General features: G+C 33.7%; 1 protein-coding gene across 8 annotated transcripts in view; it reads right to left on the bottom strand.

The window, feature by feature from the left end:
* The window catches only part of TRAPPC8 (trafficking protein particle complex subunit 8), a 78,842-nt gene that overhangs the window by 4,085 nt on the left and 57,364 nt on the right, over positions 1 to 17,393 (bottom strand). For all 8 annotated transcript variants that reach the window (XM_019714079.2, XM_074340195.1, XM_019714076.2 and 5 more), the window contains 7 exons: positions 16,293 to 16,440; positions 14,916 to 15,012; positions 13,209 to 13,277; positions 13,062 to 13,120; positions 10,936 to 11,109; positions 8,010 to 8,111; positions 4,432 to 4,577 (listed from right to left, as the gene is read on the bottom strand). In XM_019714079.2, the coding sequence (XP_019569638.1) occupies positions 4,432 to 4,577; positions 8,010 to 8,111; positions 10,936 to 11,109; positions 13,062 to 13,120; positions 13,209 to 13,277; positions 14,916 to 15,012; positions 16,293 to 16,440 (795 nt within the window). The remainder of the gene's footprint in view (positions 1 to 4,431; positions 4,578 to 8,009; positions 8,112 to 10,935; positions 11,110 to 13,061; positions 13,121 to 13,208; positions 13,278 to 14,915; positions 15,013 to 16,292; positions 16,441 to 17,393) is intronic.

Here is a 17,393-nt window from a genome sequence, read left to right as displayed (position 1 = left end):
ACCCAGGATGATTCATGTTAGCCCTGGACACCTATTCTGCCTCACATTCTCATCCTCCACTCCACGGCTCTGTGTTCCGGTGCCGTGAGCAAACCTCCCACTGCCCCATCCCTCCCACATTGAGAACACTCTAGATCCTCAATCTCTTCTCTTTACATTTCTACATCTCACTTTCTCTGAAATTTAGCAGAGGACACAGTTCCTTTATACCCTCTCAATAACAGATGCTATTTTTCTTCTAACATCTTCCACATCTTGGGTCAGAATGTATCATTAGTGGAGTTCTCAATGCCACTTCTTGATGATTTCTTCCTCCAATCTCCCTCATAAAAATGCCTCCATTTCTGTCATAATGTACTCCAAGGTTTTTCTTTTTTTTTCCTGAACCCATACTGCCAAACTAAAACTAGTGACAGTAACAGTACAGCAGAGATACTTTGGAGAAAGAGAAAGGGATGAGTATTTTGAAGTGTCTGAGGTAAAGATGAAGGAAACATCTGCTTCACCCCCCACCCCCCCATTCATCTACTACGCCTGTAGAAACACCATTGTAGGTTTCTCTTCCATATCATCTATTGGCTTCATTTATTAAAAAGCTTCCACATGAGTTTGCTTCCTTCCTTTCAATCCCAAATCGTGTCATCCTTTTGGACATGTCTAGGTAGATGGCTCAATGTCTAGGTAGATGGCTCCTTCAACTCCTCAAATCCTTTACCTATCACCTCCATAATAAATCGGTATTATTTAAAATCCAGCCATCTAACTTCTATGACCATACCGTGTATTTTTTATTTGTGTCACCTGAAATAGCTTCCTCTGAAATAATAGTCACTCATTCTATAACCACTCTCTCCTCTCTCCAGCTTTCTCACTCAAGTATGCTTCTGCTCTTTAGTTTCAAAAGAATGCCCAATCACTCAACCCTCTATTTCAGTGATTCTTACCCTTGGTTACTGGGGTAACTGTAATTACTCTTTGGCAGCTATGCCCCTCACCTTCCTTGTGCATCATCCTTGTGAATTGTGGAGGTTGAGGCGATTTGGCCAATGGCATATTAATGACTTTGATGCAAACAGAAGCCTTAAATGTGCTATGCAATACTCTTTTTGTACAAAAGTACAAAACAGGTACTTTGTAAAACAGTACACTTTATGTACTCCAGAGATATGCCATGAGAACATATTCCTGGTAGCTGCCCCCTTTGGACTGAGCCCAAAATACATGTGTTGTAGACATGAACCCAACCCACCCACAGCCTGAAGCAGAGCTTCAGCCAAATTATACTGTGTTTCCCCGAAAATAAGACCTAGCCGGACAATCAGCTCTATTGCGTCTTTTGGAGCAAACATTAATATAAGACTCAGTCTTATTTTACTACATTATAAGACTGGGTCTTTATAATATATGACATGATATGATATGATATATAATGTGATATAAAACCCGGTCTTATTTCACTATAAGACCGGGTCTTATGTTAATTTATAGTAAAATAAGACCGGGTCTTATATTAATTTTTGCTCCGAAAGATGCATTAGAGCTGATTGTCCGGCTAGCTCTTATTTTCGGGGAAACAGAGTAGCTGACCTGCAAACCCAGGAGCATTGGAATAAATGCCTTGTAAGTTACTGACTTCTGGAGTTGTTTGTTATGAAGCATTAGTATGGCAACAATGACTGATACAGATGCATTCTGGTATCATCTGTGGACATTTGAAAAATACAGATGCCTGGGTCCTACTCCCAGAGACTCTAATTTAATTGGTCTAAACACCAGGATTTTCAAAAATTCTGCAAGTGATTCTAATGGGCAGCTGAGGTTGGGAAAAACTGCCATAATTTATCCTTATCAAACCTACCTTGTTTTCACATACTGCATGCAGAGTTTTGTTTGTGATGCTTTATTTTAACACACTGCTCTACTTTAACTCAATCAAACCCGTCCTGCTTCACATACTTCCCTGCACTGCCTAGATTCTATGATGCTTTTAAACAACAACACAATCACACGAATAACTCCTAAATATCCTGACCTCCAGAGTGCAGCCAAGGATTTAACCATTAAGGGTAAAGAGAAACAGCATGGAATCTAAGACATTCAGGACGCAGCACAGGTGTCTGATCACCAGGAACAAAGTAGAAGAGTGGGTTAAAATGAAACATCATGGAATCAAAACTCTCCAAGGAAGTATGTGAAGTCAAGACAGGTTCAATAGTGATAAAACATAATTCGTTATTTTTCCCTCAATTTTGTCTGAACATTAGTCTCCTGGATAACGTTAGGAAATCTGGATGTCCAGCACCTACCCTGGACCAACCAAATCACAACCTCTGGGAACAGGACTAAAGCCATCAAAGGCACACAGAATAAGTACTGAGCAACATTAAAACCTAGACAAAACTTTAAGACCAAAAGTATTTTAAAAATAACTTAAATAGCTAAAATTTTAAAAAATCGAACAGTAATAAGTGTTGGTGAAGATAAAGACCAAAGGGAATTCCCACGTACTACTAGTACAAATTGGTACAACTACTTTGGAAAAACTCCTCAGTACATATGAAAAAAAAAAAGAAAGCAAACATTCATGCACCAGGAGATATATACAGAATATTCACAGAAGTCAAAATAGTTCAAATATGAAAATAAAAAGTCCATCAGCAGTAGATAAACTAATTCTGGTATGTTCAAACATATTCATAGAGCAACAAAAATTCTACAGTTTCATGCAATGATTGATAATTACTAACATAATATTAAATGAAAGAAGCTGGACATAAAAAATACTCTGTATAATTCCACTTACAGAATAAAATTCAAAACAACACAAAAATCAAAATAGAAAGACGTATAATTAGTTGGAAAAATTATAAAGGTAAGTGAGGAGAAGACTACTGATATCGGGAATAGTGTGGGAGGGAGTACATGGAGGGTTCTGCAATGCTAGCAATATTCTATTTCTCGAATAGAGGCGATTATTTGGCTGGAAAAAAAATCACTGTAGTCATATATTTGTTTTTGAGCACTTTTTTCTGTGTTCTGTTTCACAATGAAAGGTTTTAAAAATGGTTAGCACATTTTACTTTTTAAATATATTCTGATGTTAGGTCTTAATTTGCCCGGTACTCTGTGTGTCCTTAGCCAGCTGCTTGACTTTCCTCTGTTACCCTCAAATTTCACTTTTGAAAAAAATTTCTATCCTTTATTCTCTTATTTCCTAATTTCTTTGAGTAGTTAATATTGCTCCTATACACTCTTTAAATGGAGGCACTCCAATGTGTACACTTGTTAAAATTTCTCCCTAGTTTCTTCTCTCTGTTTCAATAGTAAGTTGGACACTTCTTCAGTCCAAAGCTAATCCTGTCACTCTTTGGTGTGTGTATCTTTCCATCTACTAAGGATTCTGTTGCTCTTCCTGTAGCCCATCATTTCCTTTAATATCATGCAAATATCCATTATATCTTAGCTAGTAAGAAAACAATAATATTGAGTGGATCTTCCCTGATGCCCCGCTTCTTGAAAGGGTTAACTTTATTTACTTACTTCCCATTCTCTCCTCAACCTACTATGTAGTGCTTCCACCCCGATTATATAAAAACACTCTTCTCAAAAATCATCCACAACCTCTTTATTGTCATATCCAATGAACAAATTTTTGATCCATTTACTATTTGACCTGTCTACAGCACTGTGAACTGTTAACCACTCCTCTCTCCTGAACTGTTCTCACTCAACCTTTGAGCTACTACTTTCTCCTCTTTTAGATGTCATTGTTCTACAGGTCACCATTCTCCTTTTGTTCTATCCCACCCTATCCCTCCCGCATCCTGGACGACTTTTCCAAAATTCATACCTTCAATTATCACTTACACACAGGTTCTAACACAGGTTTTTCCATTTTTCCTTATGTCTGTAAACCAGCAACTTTTTGAAGTGTCATTTTTGAATCTTAAGTTTATATAATCAAGGTATTTACCAAAATTATAAATATACCATTCCTCAGGAAGTTTACCACTTAATAAATCTTAAGTAAATAATACTGTCTAAATTTGAACTGTTGCTGTGTGTATATTGCAGTCAGTCATGTCTACATGCAGTCAAATATAAAATATTTTTTCCTTGTTTTTGACTTAAAGATAAAACTGCTCATCAAAAGGAAACTTTTGGCAACAGAGGTGGCTGAGACAATATCCATCTTTAACCACAGCAGCAACACAATAATCGTAATAAAGGGTAGATTACTTAAGAGCAATTTCTGTAGACTCAATATTATTCTAAATTTCTTCTTCAATATTTGGGTTAATGCTATTGTCAAAATAAATAAATAAGAGTGAGTGTGTGTGTGTGTGTGTGTGTGTGTGTGTGCCCACGCATGTGTTGTGTGTGCACACATGTGTGTGTTGCATAAAAATTTTAACAAAAAAATCCTCAAACCTTTTTTGATGAAATGGATGATTAAATGATTCTGGATAGTGCAGACTTGTTTTAATGAGATTAGAAAGCTGTTCTACTGATGGTCTTGAAGAAACTGTAGTGTTTTCTGGCCTGAAAAATTTTAATAGTTCCATTTCTGGTGGCTCCTGAGAAAAGAAAAAAATATGACAATAAAAATATTGCCTTGTTAAAATACAGTGTATATAAACAAAAGAAGTTAAAACCAATAAAGTAAAGCATGAACAATACTTCTGGTTTTTAAACAAACAGTTGGAATCATTTGCAATACAATCTAGTGGAAAGAAAATATGATTCAGAATCATTTATTCATTCCCTATTTATTATGCGCTGGCATTAGACCTGAATTCCAGCAATTTCACATTATTAGCTCTATGATCGCAGGTAAGTTATTTAATATGTTAAGACTTAATTTCCTCATATGTAAAAAGGGAGTCATAATAATAATGATTTCAAAAGCTACTATGGTTCTCATCTGGTAAAACTGCTTAGTACTTAGGCTATAGACATTCAATTCTATAGCATCTGTTTTAATAGATGAAGAACTAAAATTGCCTTAAAATTTTATTTTGAAAATAGACTGCTGTGTTTTATAGATTATATACTTCAACTATTAATTAAAGGTTAACATGTACGAAAAAGTCTTAATATAGCCAGTGTCAGGAACACAGTAAATATTTCAATAAATCTCACTACCATCTAACTGAAAATAGAGAATAACGTCCCATTTCTACTATTTTCTTTCTTGGTCATTTTTTCCCCCATTTTCCTTCACCATCCAGGAAAATTGTGATTTTTAATTTACTGCTAGTCAAGTTGGATTCTGATCTATACTAGGGATTGGCAAACTATCTATAGCCCATGGGCCAAATCCAGCTTTTCTCCTGTTTTTGTAAAGCACATTAGTTAAAACATAGCCACAGACTATCTATGTTTGTTTTTGTTGCTTTTGGACTCCAACAACAGAGATGAGTAGTTATGATAAAGACCCTTTGACCATAAAGCCTAAATATTTACTATCTGGCTTTTTTCAGAAAAAGTTTCTTGACCTCTGATCTAGACACCTGCAAAATCAAGAACTAAATTGGCTTTTTACAGGTAAGTCAGAGAAAAGTGATCAGAGGTTTACTCTGGAGGAGGGAAGATTTGTGATTGGAGGAGAGCAAGAGCAGAACTTCTGGGGTGCGGGTTACATTTTATTTCTTGAGCTGGGTCCTGGACATACAGGATTTGTTAAGTTCAATGAGCTGTTATTCACTATTTTACATTTGTTTAGTTTAATGAGCTATTATTCACTATTCTACATTTATGTTACACTTTAGTAAAAAGTTCAAATATGTATTATTGTTTAATAAATTCTATTCATCAAAGAAAACAAGCTATTGTTTGAGACTTCTAAATTACAATGAATAAATTTCTATATACCACCTATCAGGAGGAAAACATGTGAACAATGGCCATAAAAAAAGACTAAATACCTGAATCTAATTTACTGAGAGAATATTTAGAAGAGTTTTCCCCCATTCCCAGCTTAAGCGTAGCAACAAGTATTTTCATACTCAGTGCTTAAGAATTTATACAGTAGTTTCACAATAAGGATTTGCTTCTACCTGATGACAGTTCTACCACGAGAGGAAGGTGTAAAGTACTATTATCCTTGTTTCATGAGTGAGTAGTAAAGCTAAGGTCCATCATGCATGCAAGTAATTTGTACTAAGTCATAAATCTGAAAGTCTTTGGGCTTCAAATCTATTATTCACAGGATGATGAAACTGCCATATCTCCCAAGCTCAGTTAATTATATAAAGAGAATATAAAATATTTCAAAGGTGAAATACAAAGAAATAAAAAGGATACGCCATACGCAGTATATAAAATGGGAATATAAAACTAAATTTTATAGAAATTACTTTGTTTCATTTTCTAAGTGCTCATCTTGTCATTGTTTGAGATGTTCCAACTTATCGAGTTTGTGGCACTTACAACTAAAACTTCAGATTTTGTATTAATCAAAAAGAGAAAAACGGTTTTCTTAAAATAAGAAATCGATTTTGGGTTAAATTTGATATCATCATTAAACTTAATGGAAAATTACCATTAGTACTATCAAAATAAAAATTGATTCAAATTATAGAATCACCAATGGAAGCTAAAACTAGTGGACCTAAGTTTGATGAGGAATCAGACACTTACATAGTCTCAAATTATTTCCCCACAAATTACTTATTATAAAAGGAAAAATAGCAACTTTATTGTGGAGAAACATGGCAGATAGTACCTTCATCAACTGATCCATCATTGATACTGGGACAAACTAACATCATGTGCCTTCTGACAAAATACACTGACAAGGAGATAACATCACTGATGTAGTATTTCTGCCATAAAATGTATAGGCTTTAATCTTAATCATGAGGAAACATAAGCAAAATCCAAAGACATTTTATAATTAAAATAACTGGCCCATACTCTTCAAAAACGTCAGTGTCATAATTGGCAAATAAAGGCAAAGAAACTGTTCCAGATTAAGGGAGACTAAAGAGACATGACAAGTAAATACAATGTATGATCTTGGACTGGATCCTGGATAGGAAAAAACAGTTATAAGGATATAATTGAGAACTTTGATGACATTTAAATATGGACTGTATATAAAGAGCATTATATCAATGTTAAACTTCCTGAATTTAGTCATCATTTTTATGAATATGTAAGAGATTATCTTTGTTCTTAGGAACAACACTCAGTGATATATTTAGGGGGAGAGGGGCAGGATGCCTGTATTTCTCTTGGAAGTAATTACTTGAGAATTATTAAGAAAAAAATCAATACGTACATAGAGAAAAGTGATAAAGCAAACAAGGTAAAATGCTAACCATTGGTGGACCTGAGTGAAAGATATAAGAAAGTGCTCTCTACTATTCTTGCAGCTCTTCTGTAAGTTTCAAAATTATTTCAAAATAAAAGTTGTCAAAAATAATGAGGAAAAAAACTTGAAAATAAGATCCATTATTTACAAAAACAATACAAAGTAACTATTTAAATTACTGGACCAAATGTACTTAAATTTTGTTCATATATATACTATGAGAACTTTTTAGTAAGATTAAATAGCATTTTAGGAAAAAATAAGAAAACATATCAAACACTATTACCAATTGCTGCACAATTCCAGAGGCCATCCTTTACATTTTATGCTATGCCCCTGGAAATTGTGCAATGGTATGGGCCTGTTACTACAAATAATAAAGAGAACATGGTTCCCTTTCTTTCAAACAAATCAATTCTTTTTTTTAACTATCAAATCTAGATTCAGAGTAGAATATATCGCAGGAAACCTCAAGATCACAAATGCATCTTAATACTCTCATAAGGTGCTAATGAATTTTAAAAGCAATTTGTGTTCATTCTAATTTTAATCAGCCTTCCACTACCAACCCCCAACTCAAATCCCAAAATAAAAGCCTGCACAAACGGACCCCATCAAAAACACAAAAAACAATCAAACAACACCCCCCCACAAGTTCACAGGAAAGCCCCAAAGCAAACTCTGTTATTACCTGTTTCTGAGGATATGAAAAGGCTTCTTTTCCTATAGTGCGAAGAATAACATGATGCTGACCTTCCAAAATAAGCTGCTTACTGTCTTCCACTATGTAAGCCTAAGATACAAAGCACAAAAATGTTGCCTTATTTGTTAGTAACCTCAAAAGTAACCAATGCAATATCTGATGGAAGGTAAAAATATGTCTAATATCTATCAGTTATGAACACTTGTAGCTGTATCAGCATTTCTACTTTTATTTATTCATTCAATCTATACAGTATCTGTCAAAATCTGGTTTTGCCTCAATATAACACAGTTGGCCTGGGTATTTGAGACACATCTTGAAATCTTTTTTTAATTTTTTCTAGAGCTCTTAAGAAACTTATCCAAAAGAACAATGCCATAACACAAACTTTCTTTCCTGGAATGCCAATATAAATGCAAAAGGCTTTTTCTTACATTCTTGCTTCTGAAATACCCGTATGTTTATCACATAGTAGAGCTAACATCAGTGAGTACAATCAGAAATGCTATGAGCTGAAATGTCATGCCATTGGAGACCTTAAATATAGGTACATTTGCTTTTTTAAAAAAAGGCTTTTTCTTTTCTGTGGTGTGAACTGATTTCATCTATATCAAAACACTGTTCCAGCATGTAACTCTTTTCCATCTTGAACTGCTTCTGCCCAGGAGAAAACACAATCTGTAAATGGCTCTGATGTATTGTTACTGTCACATTATACAAATACAAAAGCTTAATTTTAACAAGCCCAATTCTTTTTACTCTCAGATTCAAAAGACATAAAATTATTCAGCCAAAATGCTATCAAAGTTTCTAAATGTTTATTTTTAATTTCTGTCCATATCTTATCCTTACTAGTGACAGTCTGCCATCCACGGATCACACTTGGAGTAGTGCTGTACTAAATAAGGCACAGGCAGCCCAGGACCTGCTCAGTATCCATCCATGCACAACCCAGAAAGGCAGGCATTAAACACCTGATGGGGTGACCTTAATCATGAGAGGTTGACAGCTGACAGATAAGGTCCTGAGACATGTCATCTGTCTTTTCCAATGGTCTCATGGGACTGAAGAAGTCATAGCCATGCATCATTCTGTAATGTATTCTCCTCCAGGCATAACGGCTGAACTTTTTAAAACAAACCTTTATTTTTGGTTAAGATTGGCTAGGAGTTATACTATACCCCGTTTCGATTTTTTTTTCTTTCACAAGAATGTCCAAGCTCTTAGTTTTCTCCTGAATCACATTTTATTTAAAAGTCTTATGCTTCCTATGCATCTCACTCTACAACTTAAATGACTTTTGAAGCTTTTCCTTCATTCAATGGGTCATTTTTGTCTTATCTAGTAATCACTAAAGGAAACCTACCACTTTCTCAAATGAGTAAATGATAAACTTATCATAGACACTAGTCACTACCAAACTTAATATCCCATTTGTTATCCCATTTGTTAATCTATTCAAATTTCTATTTTCTAGCCAAGGAGCATCACAGTCTTAGTTTTCTTCTTCAAGTGATCACTAATACTAGTTGTGGGCTTTTATTCAGGGACCATTTTTTAAAAAGATAACATTTTCCCCCCAATCAAGGTTACTGTTAACAATGAGTACAGAGTGCAGAGCATACATTATTCAAAATGCTGTCTCAGAAACATCGCAAATTGTAACATGGAAGTAATTTGTGGAGTGACAGACACAAATGCAAGGGTCTATTATACATTTATTTAATGGGTGGTTGGTTTACCTTAGGGGCAATGCTGCTGAGTCTGAAAATAGAATCCACTTGATTCTAAGCTTCAAGTACATTGGATTTCAAGCTAACAATATGCAACTGATATTTTTAATATTAGACACCTTCAACAATCAATGAAAGTATCAATTTACTTAAAAGCAGTTTTATTGAAACATGAAAAAAAAATCATGCTAGCTTGATTTCAAAAAAGTTTACTAATAATGTGTGGTTTTGTAAAAAGAACACTCTCTAGAACATCTGAATCAATTTAAAATACATGTATTTATCGATCATCTACTATGGGCATATCTTTTTGCGAACCCTTGTATCAGACAACACAAAATCAAACTTTTTCAGATGGTCAGGTGAATATCCTTGGGTAAGATCCTTAATTTAGAATCATTTAAAAAATAATAATATCTGCATAAGATGTACTGTGAAAAACAAGTCTCCTCTGTATTATTTATAGTTCAGGGAAGACTAATGCCTAAACAATCTCATTCTAATCTGCCATGTGTGGATCTTATTTGGTTATGATTTTCTAAACAAAAAATTAAAATATTTTTCAAATAATCTGGAAAAACTGAACACAGATCAACAATTAGATAATTACGAATTAATTTGGTTGAGATAATAATACTGGGGTTATATTAACCAAAAATGTCCTTATCTGGTAGAAGTACATGCAGAAGCATTTACAGATAAAATATTATGTCATTTAAAAAACAACAACATGCTACAGCAAAAAAAGGAAGGTAAAAATGAAACAAAGAGGGAAAATGGAATAGATGAAAGATGAATAGCAACAAATTAGAAGCTGCTGCAGCTGGTAATGGGTACCTAGAGGTTCATGGTGCTATTTCTCCTTTTGCAGTGTTTGAAAATGCCTATAATAAAGAGTTTAATAATAATACCTGCTTTCATGGAGCTTATCATGTCTACAGCATTCTCAGTATCAATGAGAAGTAATAATATCACAGAATACAGTCATCTAATTTGAATGAATTCTTTTTTTAGGCAAAAAAGTCATTATGGAACTGTTAAAAAAAGTTATACAACTACTTTAATATTGAAACTGGAAAATTTAAGCAGGAGAAATGTAAATAGCAGCTCACATTTGTTCTTCAGCTTAAGAATCAAGTATCTATAAGCAAGACTTGCTGAAATAATTGAAAAACACATACCTTCCATAATACAACAATATTCAAATCCACCTCACTGCACTTCTGAATTAATCTCACAGCATCCTCTACTGACTGTTTTTCTGTATGCACCGATGGCCGGGCTGGTGGTTTCTTTAATTCCGAGGATAAACTTCGATAAAAGAAGTCTGCACATGGGCTTGCTGAACTTATTATCTGTTAAAAGAAAATCACTTTTCTACATAAATGTTTTCCATTAAATATGCCTTTTACGTTTCTATAACTTACATATACCCAGAAGTCTTATTCAATAACTTCTTGTCAATCCGGTTAAATATAGGGAGGCCACCGAAGACTTCAACACTTAAAATATTTGGTACGAATTACCCTGATCTTAAAACCATTACCTCAAAATAATTCATCTACACTGCTGTTACATTAGATTTGACCTTTCAAGTATCCAGGGAGGATGAATGGGTAGCTCTAAGGAAATGAATAAAAAATAAATTGTTGAAAATTTTTTACTAGTAAAATAACAAAAGTATTTCTCATTGAAATACTTAGAACACTGGGAAACAGCCAATAAAACAGAATGCAAATGGAGTTATTGGTATTAATTTGGCTTTCATACTTAAAGGGAAAGAACATGAGAAAATAATTTTAAATGGATTCAGAACTACAGGATTTCCCTTAATGGAATACTGTGTTTCATAGTAAAAATCTCTATATTTAGGATTTCCTGCATTATAGGCTATATATTAGGTTGATGCAAACGTAATTGTGGTTTTTGCAATGATTTTTCTCCTTTTAAACCGCAATTACTTTTGCACCAACTTAACAGATGTTAAGCTTTGAGTTAATAATTAAACATTAATAAATACACACATTTTCCCCATGTGAAGGAATGAACTTTTCCTGGTAAACCATTGTCCCCAGTTTCTCACTGATTTGTAGCGCTTGCTTGGTAACTTCTATTTATTCAACTAGATTCATCAAAGAGAAAATGTCTTTGTTTCTGCCTTCTGTAATGCTCCTATACAAAATTATTTAGCAACAAATACAATAAAAGTTATAACCTGAACATAATTTAAGGTTCTGATGATGTTTGTAGGAATTTTAAATTTAAAAATGAAATGAACTAAATAAACAACTGCAGTCTTGAAAGCTAAATTCAACCATTCAGAAAGCAGTGTCTCACAAAGTCACACTTGTTTTGGAATTATTGGGCTTTTGGTGCTCTGATCTATTTCTAATTAGCCGCTTCCTCAAATGGTCAAAAGACAGTCACACAGAGCAAGTCAGATGAAGGCAAATGATAAGAGAAATACGAAAGTATAAGGATGTTGTAATTATCAAGGAGAACAGAAGGAGAAAACAATAGCATAACAACTCACAGCTACATGGAATTTTACTCTTGGTCCAGTATTTCTCAAAGCAGATCCCCAGATCACCTCTTCAGATTACCTGCAGGGGAGGTGAAAATGCCTATTCCTAGACTCCACCCAAGAAGTAATGAACCAGAGCTTTAGAGACAGAGAGGCAAAGCTCTGTTTTACAAAATTCTCTAGGTCAAAAACAGAGTCTGCAAACGGATAACCTCAGTATCACCTAAGGAGCTTATAGCAATATCAGGTCTCACCCGAGTTCTACTGAATCAGAATGTGCATTTTAACAAGATCCCCAGGTCACTCACATGCACATTTTTTGAAAGTTTGTAAACCAATGCTCTTGGTGACTCTTACATATAATGACAATAATACATTTAAAATCACAAAAGAGCTTTTTATTTGGGTCTCAGAACCATATATGATATACAAAATCCAGAGGATTATCACCTATATGTTCCACTGTGACTGTCTTCCCTAATAAACAGGTTCCCTCATATAATCCTGTTTCTTTCTCTTTTTTTTAATCCCAAAGACTATACTTATTTCATGTGATACTCTCAAAAGAAAGTTAATTTTAACTAATGAATTAAAATGAGATAGTCCACATAGCATTTTTGGTCTGTTCTGGGGCATGAAGTCAAGTTGCAAAACCCAACGAAGTCGATACGTTCATCCACCAAAGAATCTGGGGATTTCTAGAGCAATAGTTTCACCAAAATCATCAGATTTTCCAGAATTGTGACTTTTAAAATCAAATACTACTGTGCTTGTTTGCATTACCTGTTCATTTCCAAAGATGATATCTGCAAAGGTGTATTTTTCTGAGGACTGTGCAGCAACTGAAAAACAGGGGAAAACAAACTAATCATATTACTGGCATGAAATAGAAAATGACCATTAAGAAAGTATGAAATAAAGTGAATTTACCTTCTTTTTCCTTACATCGTATTGCCTTGAAGCAAAACTTTCCCTTTTCTCTACTGGCAAGTTTGGCATCTAGGAAAAACAGAGAAAATGTCAAAGATCTTTCTCAGTTTATGACATGGTAAAAGCAACTCATTATTCAGACTGCCTAGGTCAAAATGGAAAATAACTCATAATCATAAAGAATGTTTAACGAAAAATGTCTTTGCTTTCATCTCAATGAAGTAAATCACACTAAGCTCTTAAAAAAGGATAAACTTGCCAGGATGGCCAGATGGTTCAGTTGGTTAGAGTGCGAGCTCTTAACAACAGGGTTGCCAGTTCGATTCCCACATGGGCCAGTGAGGTGCAGCCTCCACAACTAGATTGAAGACAACGAGCTGCCACTGAGGCAGCAGGATGGCTCAGTTGGTTAGAGCACAAGCTCTTAACAACAAGTTTGCCAGTTCAATTCCCACATGGGATGGTGGGTTGCACCCCCTGCAACTAAGACTGAAAACGACGACTGGACTTGGAACTGAGCTGTGCCCTCCACAAGAGGACAACGACTTTTTGACTTGGAGCTGATGGGTCCTGGAAAAACACAGTGTTCCCCAATTTTCCCCAATAAAAATTAAAAAAAAAAAAAAGAATAAAAAAGATAAAATTGTCTTGAAATACATGTCCATATGTGTGTATGTATCTATCTATGTATATATCTATCTATCTATATATATGACATTATAGATAAACAGAAAGTTTGAAAGATCAGAACTTGGGGGTTAGGGAGCCCACAATCCCACAATTCCACCACTCTACTATTTCTTCATTTCCTTTCAGTATTTACACGCAAGATTTTGACCAATATTGTGATATGTACACACTTTGCTATGATGCATTTTTCTACCATTGCAGACGTCTACTTCTAAAATGCTAATATAATTTATGACCACAAAACAATCTCAGTTGAAGCTTAATTTATATTAAAGCCACACTGAATTTTTCCCTAGTAAGTATAATCTTACAATAAATTGCCTAAATATATGGATTTTCCCGTGTTTTAAATTAATTCCTCTGTGTAAATTCCAAAAATAAGGATAACCATGAGGCTAAGTAAGGGTTTAAACATTTTTATATCTTTTGAATATATACAATTCTTTTCCAGAAAGAGCAAATATCACTTTGCCAGCTTCATTCCATTCTTATAAGCATTAGATATTCTCATATTTCTGGCAGGATGATAAACTGATAGAAACATTCTGGAAAACAATTAGTCAATATATATCAAAAGGGTGCATATTCTTGTTTGAATGTTATATAGATATGGAAATATACGGAAGAGTCAGTCAGCACATAGGTACAGTAACACAAAGAAAATCCAGCTTTCTAATGGCAAAGGAATCAAAGAGAAACTTCCATATTCTAGTTTATATGTTTCTGTACTGTTTGAAATTTTGACAGTGATCATGTATTCAGGCACCAATTTTACAACCGAATAAGAACAGGAAAAAAGTGCAAAAAGAAAGATACAAATAAAAAGATGGAAAAGAATGAACCAAAGTAGATAATATGATTCACAGTCAAGTAAACTACCGAAAGCACAATTTGATGCTTAAAAAAGTTAATTATAAGAAAGGTACAAATCATTGTATATTATGGTACTATTCTGAAAAAAAATCAAGCAATGAAGACATGTCAGAATTGACTATAAAGAGAAGAAAAGGCACAAACCTTTGTTTTCAGAGAGATTTACAGATTTCTGTAACTTCCAGTGTTTGCTACTACTTGATACTTGTACTATATGGAATTCCTTAACACCTGCTTCACTCTAGCAAAAAGAAATGAAAGAATCATTCAGGATTTAGGAGCACTAACTTCGAGTATTCCAATGAAAACAATATTCAGACTCTGCTACCAAAGTCAACATCAATTAACATGAGATTTTTATTTTGAAATGTTACATATACTTCAGAAAGTTTAAGTTATTTAAATCCCTTTTTAAATTTCTTAAAACAGAGAAGTCAACATTTCATCTAAGACACACGTTTATAATGCACTCCGAGTGGCAAATTTTAAAATACTAAAAGTATTCAGTTATTAGAATCTATCATAATGAGTTATTGGTAGTGTTTAATAGATCAAAAATTATTTGTTGTCAATTTTGAATCAAAACTGTATCTTTTTTTTCTTTTCTTTTTTTCAGTTCTTCAGATCTTTCTGATATCCTATTTCCATTAAGACAAAAAAACAAACAACAAAAAACTCACAAAACAGAATCCCAATATACAACATACACAAAGTTATTTAAGTTGTATGTAATTTTTTGTTCTCCTGAATAAGAGCTAATTTGAAATTATGAAAATTGTTTTACTCTTACAAATACTGACTTTTTTTGAAGATCATCAAAACAAAGTATTAGCTCATTAACCCTACATATCCTAAATAGAAATGATCATACAAATTTATGAAGCTTCTTAAAAGCAAAGGACATTACAGAACTAATAAGTAACATCTCTAAGTAAGTAAATAATAACATCTCTAAAAACATCTCAAAAAACATCTCTAAGTAATAAGTAAGTATCTGGACTGAATCAATCTAAAGTTAAAATCCTATTTTAATCATGAGATTGCATTCCCTTCTTCAAGAACAGTCTTATATTTTGAGTACATAAACAGATATGGGAGAATGTTTAAAATATTTTATATTAAAGGAAATGGTACTGTCAGAAATGTGTAAGTGAAGGGTTAAGTTAATATTGAATGTGAAATCCTAACAGAACTTCGTAAATTTAATTACATCAATAGATTCTCAATGGTGAGATTAGAAAATACTTTATGACATCTTTTTTGGGTTGAATTACTGACATATGGGGCTATATATCATATGAATATGTACCATATTAATGCCACCAGATCCTTTTACTTGAAGAGAGACTTAAAATTACAAAGCTAATGGAGCATTAAGATGTTTTCACACTCTATGTTACACGAACATTTCTAAATCCCTAATTTACGCTGCCTTGTGAAGGGAAAACAAATCCATTACTAAAAACAAAGGAAACACATCAAATATAATTAAAAATATAATTTAGTTTTAAAACAACTTACAGTATTGATATTTTCCACATCCACAAAGACCAGCATATTGCCTCCTCGGCCCTCCTCATCTTCAAGAGAATTACTTCTGCAGACAGTGGCTCGTACATTCAAAGATCGGCTAGTACAAATAACTGCAGTGTGTCTTAATATTCTGTGACTGAAGAAATAAAAAACTGTAAACTTAATCTAAAAACCTCTCCTTCTGTTATGATTCTATAATTCCAAATAAAGCTTTTAAAACCTCATCACTCTCAGGACCATTCATACTTTAAAAAACAAAAAACAAAAAAAAGAATACAATAAAACAAAATTATCAACTTGGCCTAACTTCAGTTCAATTCTTTCTTCTCATTTTGGAAGGCAACTATTAGTCTCCCTGACTCTAGGCTTTTCCCTGCTCATTAAACTCATTTATATAGCAAGTGAAAGTAATCTTCAAATAGTAATGTCCTGATTATGCCTGCTTTACGACAGTGGTTCCAAAGAAACCGAACACCTACCAAATAAACTCCAAACTTTCACCCGGCATTCAAGACCCTCCATAATATTTGTACATTTTCAAGGTTTGTTCCCCTTTGGTTCTTTTACTCATGTTTTACACTGTGGTCAAACCAATTCATTCAGTTTATATTTCCTAACTTGCAAATCTTCACTCATATATACACAGCCTCTCCCAGGAAGACCCATTAATCTCTTACGTTTCTCCCTAAATATCCAAATTCTGAAACCTTTACTTTCCTTGGAAGCTCATTTTACCACTACTATATCCCATAAAGCCTTCCCTGATTGCTTTGGCCAGAGCACTCTCTATCATTTTCTTGAGGGGAATTAACACTTATTTAGGATATAAAATACAATTATGCTTACAAATACTATGTCATTTTGTTCTCACAGTAAGTCTTACAAAATACTTAAAATATTCCATTAAATAAAGTAAATGTAGCACAATTACTCCGTTAATTTTATAAAAATGACAACTGCATTAACACAAATAAAACATTCTGCTCTGTAATACAAAGGCCACAAAGTCAGTTAGGTTTGATTTCTTCAGTGATCCTCATTATAACATCTGTTCAGCAAATACATACATTTTTTTCATGCATTCTCAGA

This window comes from Rhinolophus sinicus, linkage group LG09 (genome assembly GCF_036562045.2).
Source record: "Rhinolophus sinicus isolate RSC01 linkage group LG09, ASM3656204v1, whole genome shotgun sequence".
Taxonomy (NCBI): Eukaryota; Metazoa; Chordata; class Mammalia; order Chiroptera; family Rhinolophidae; genus Rhinolophus; species Rhinolophus sinicus.
Note: the sequence above shows the minus strand (reverse complement) of the source record. Positions and strands in the feature narration are given on the sequence as shown.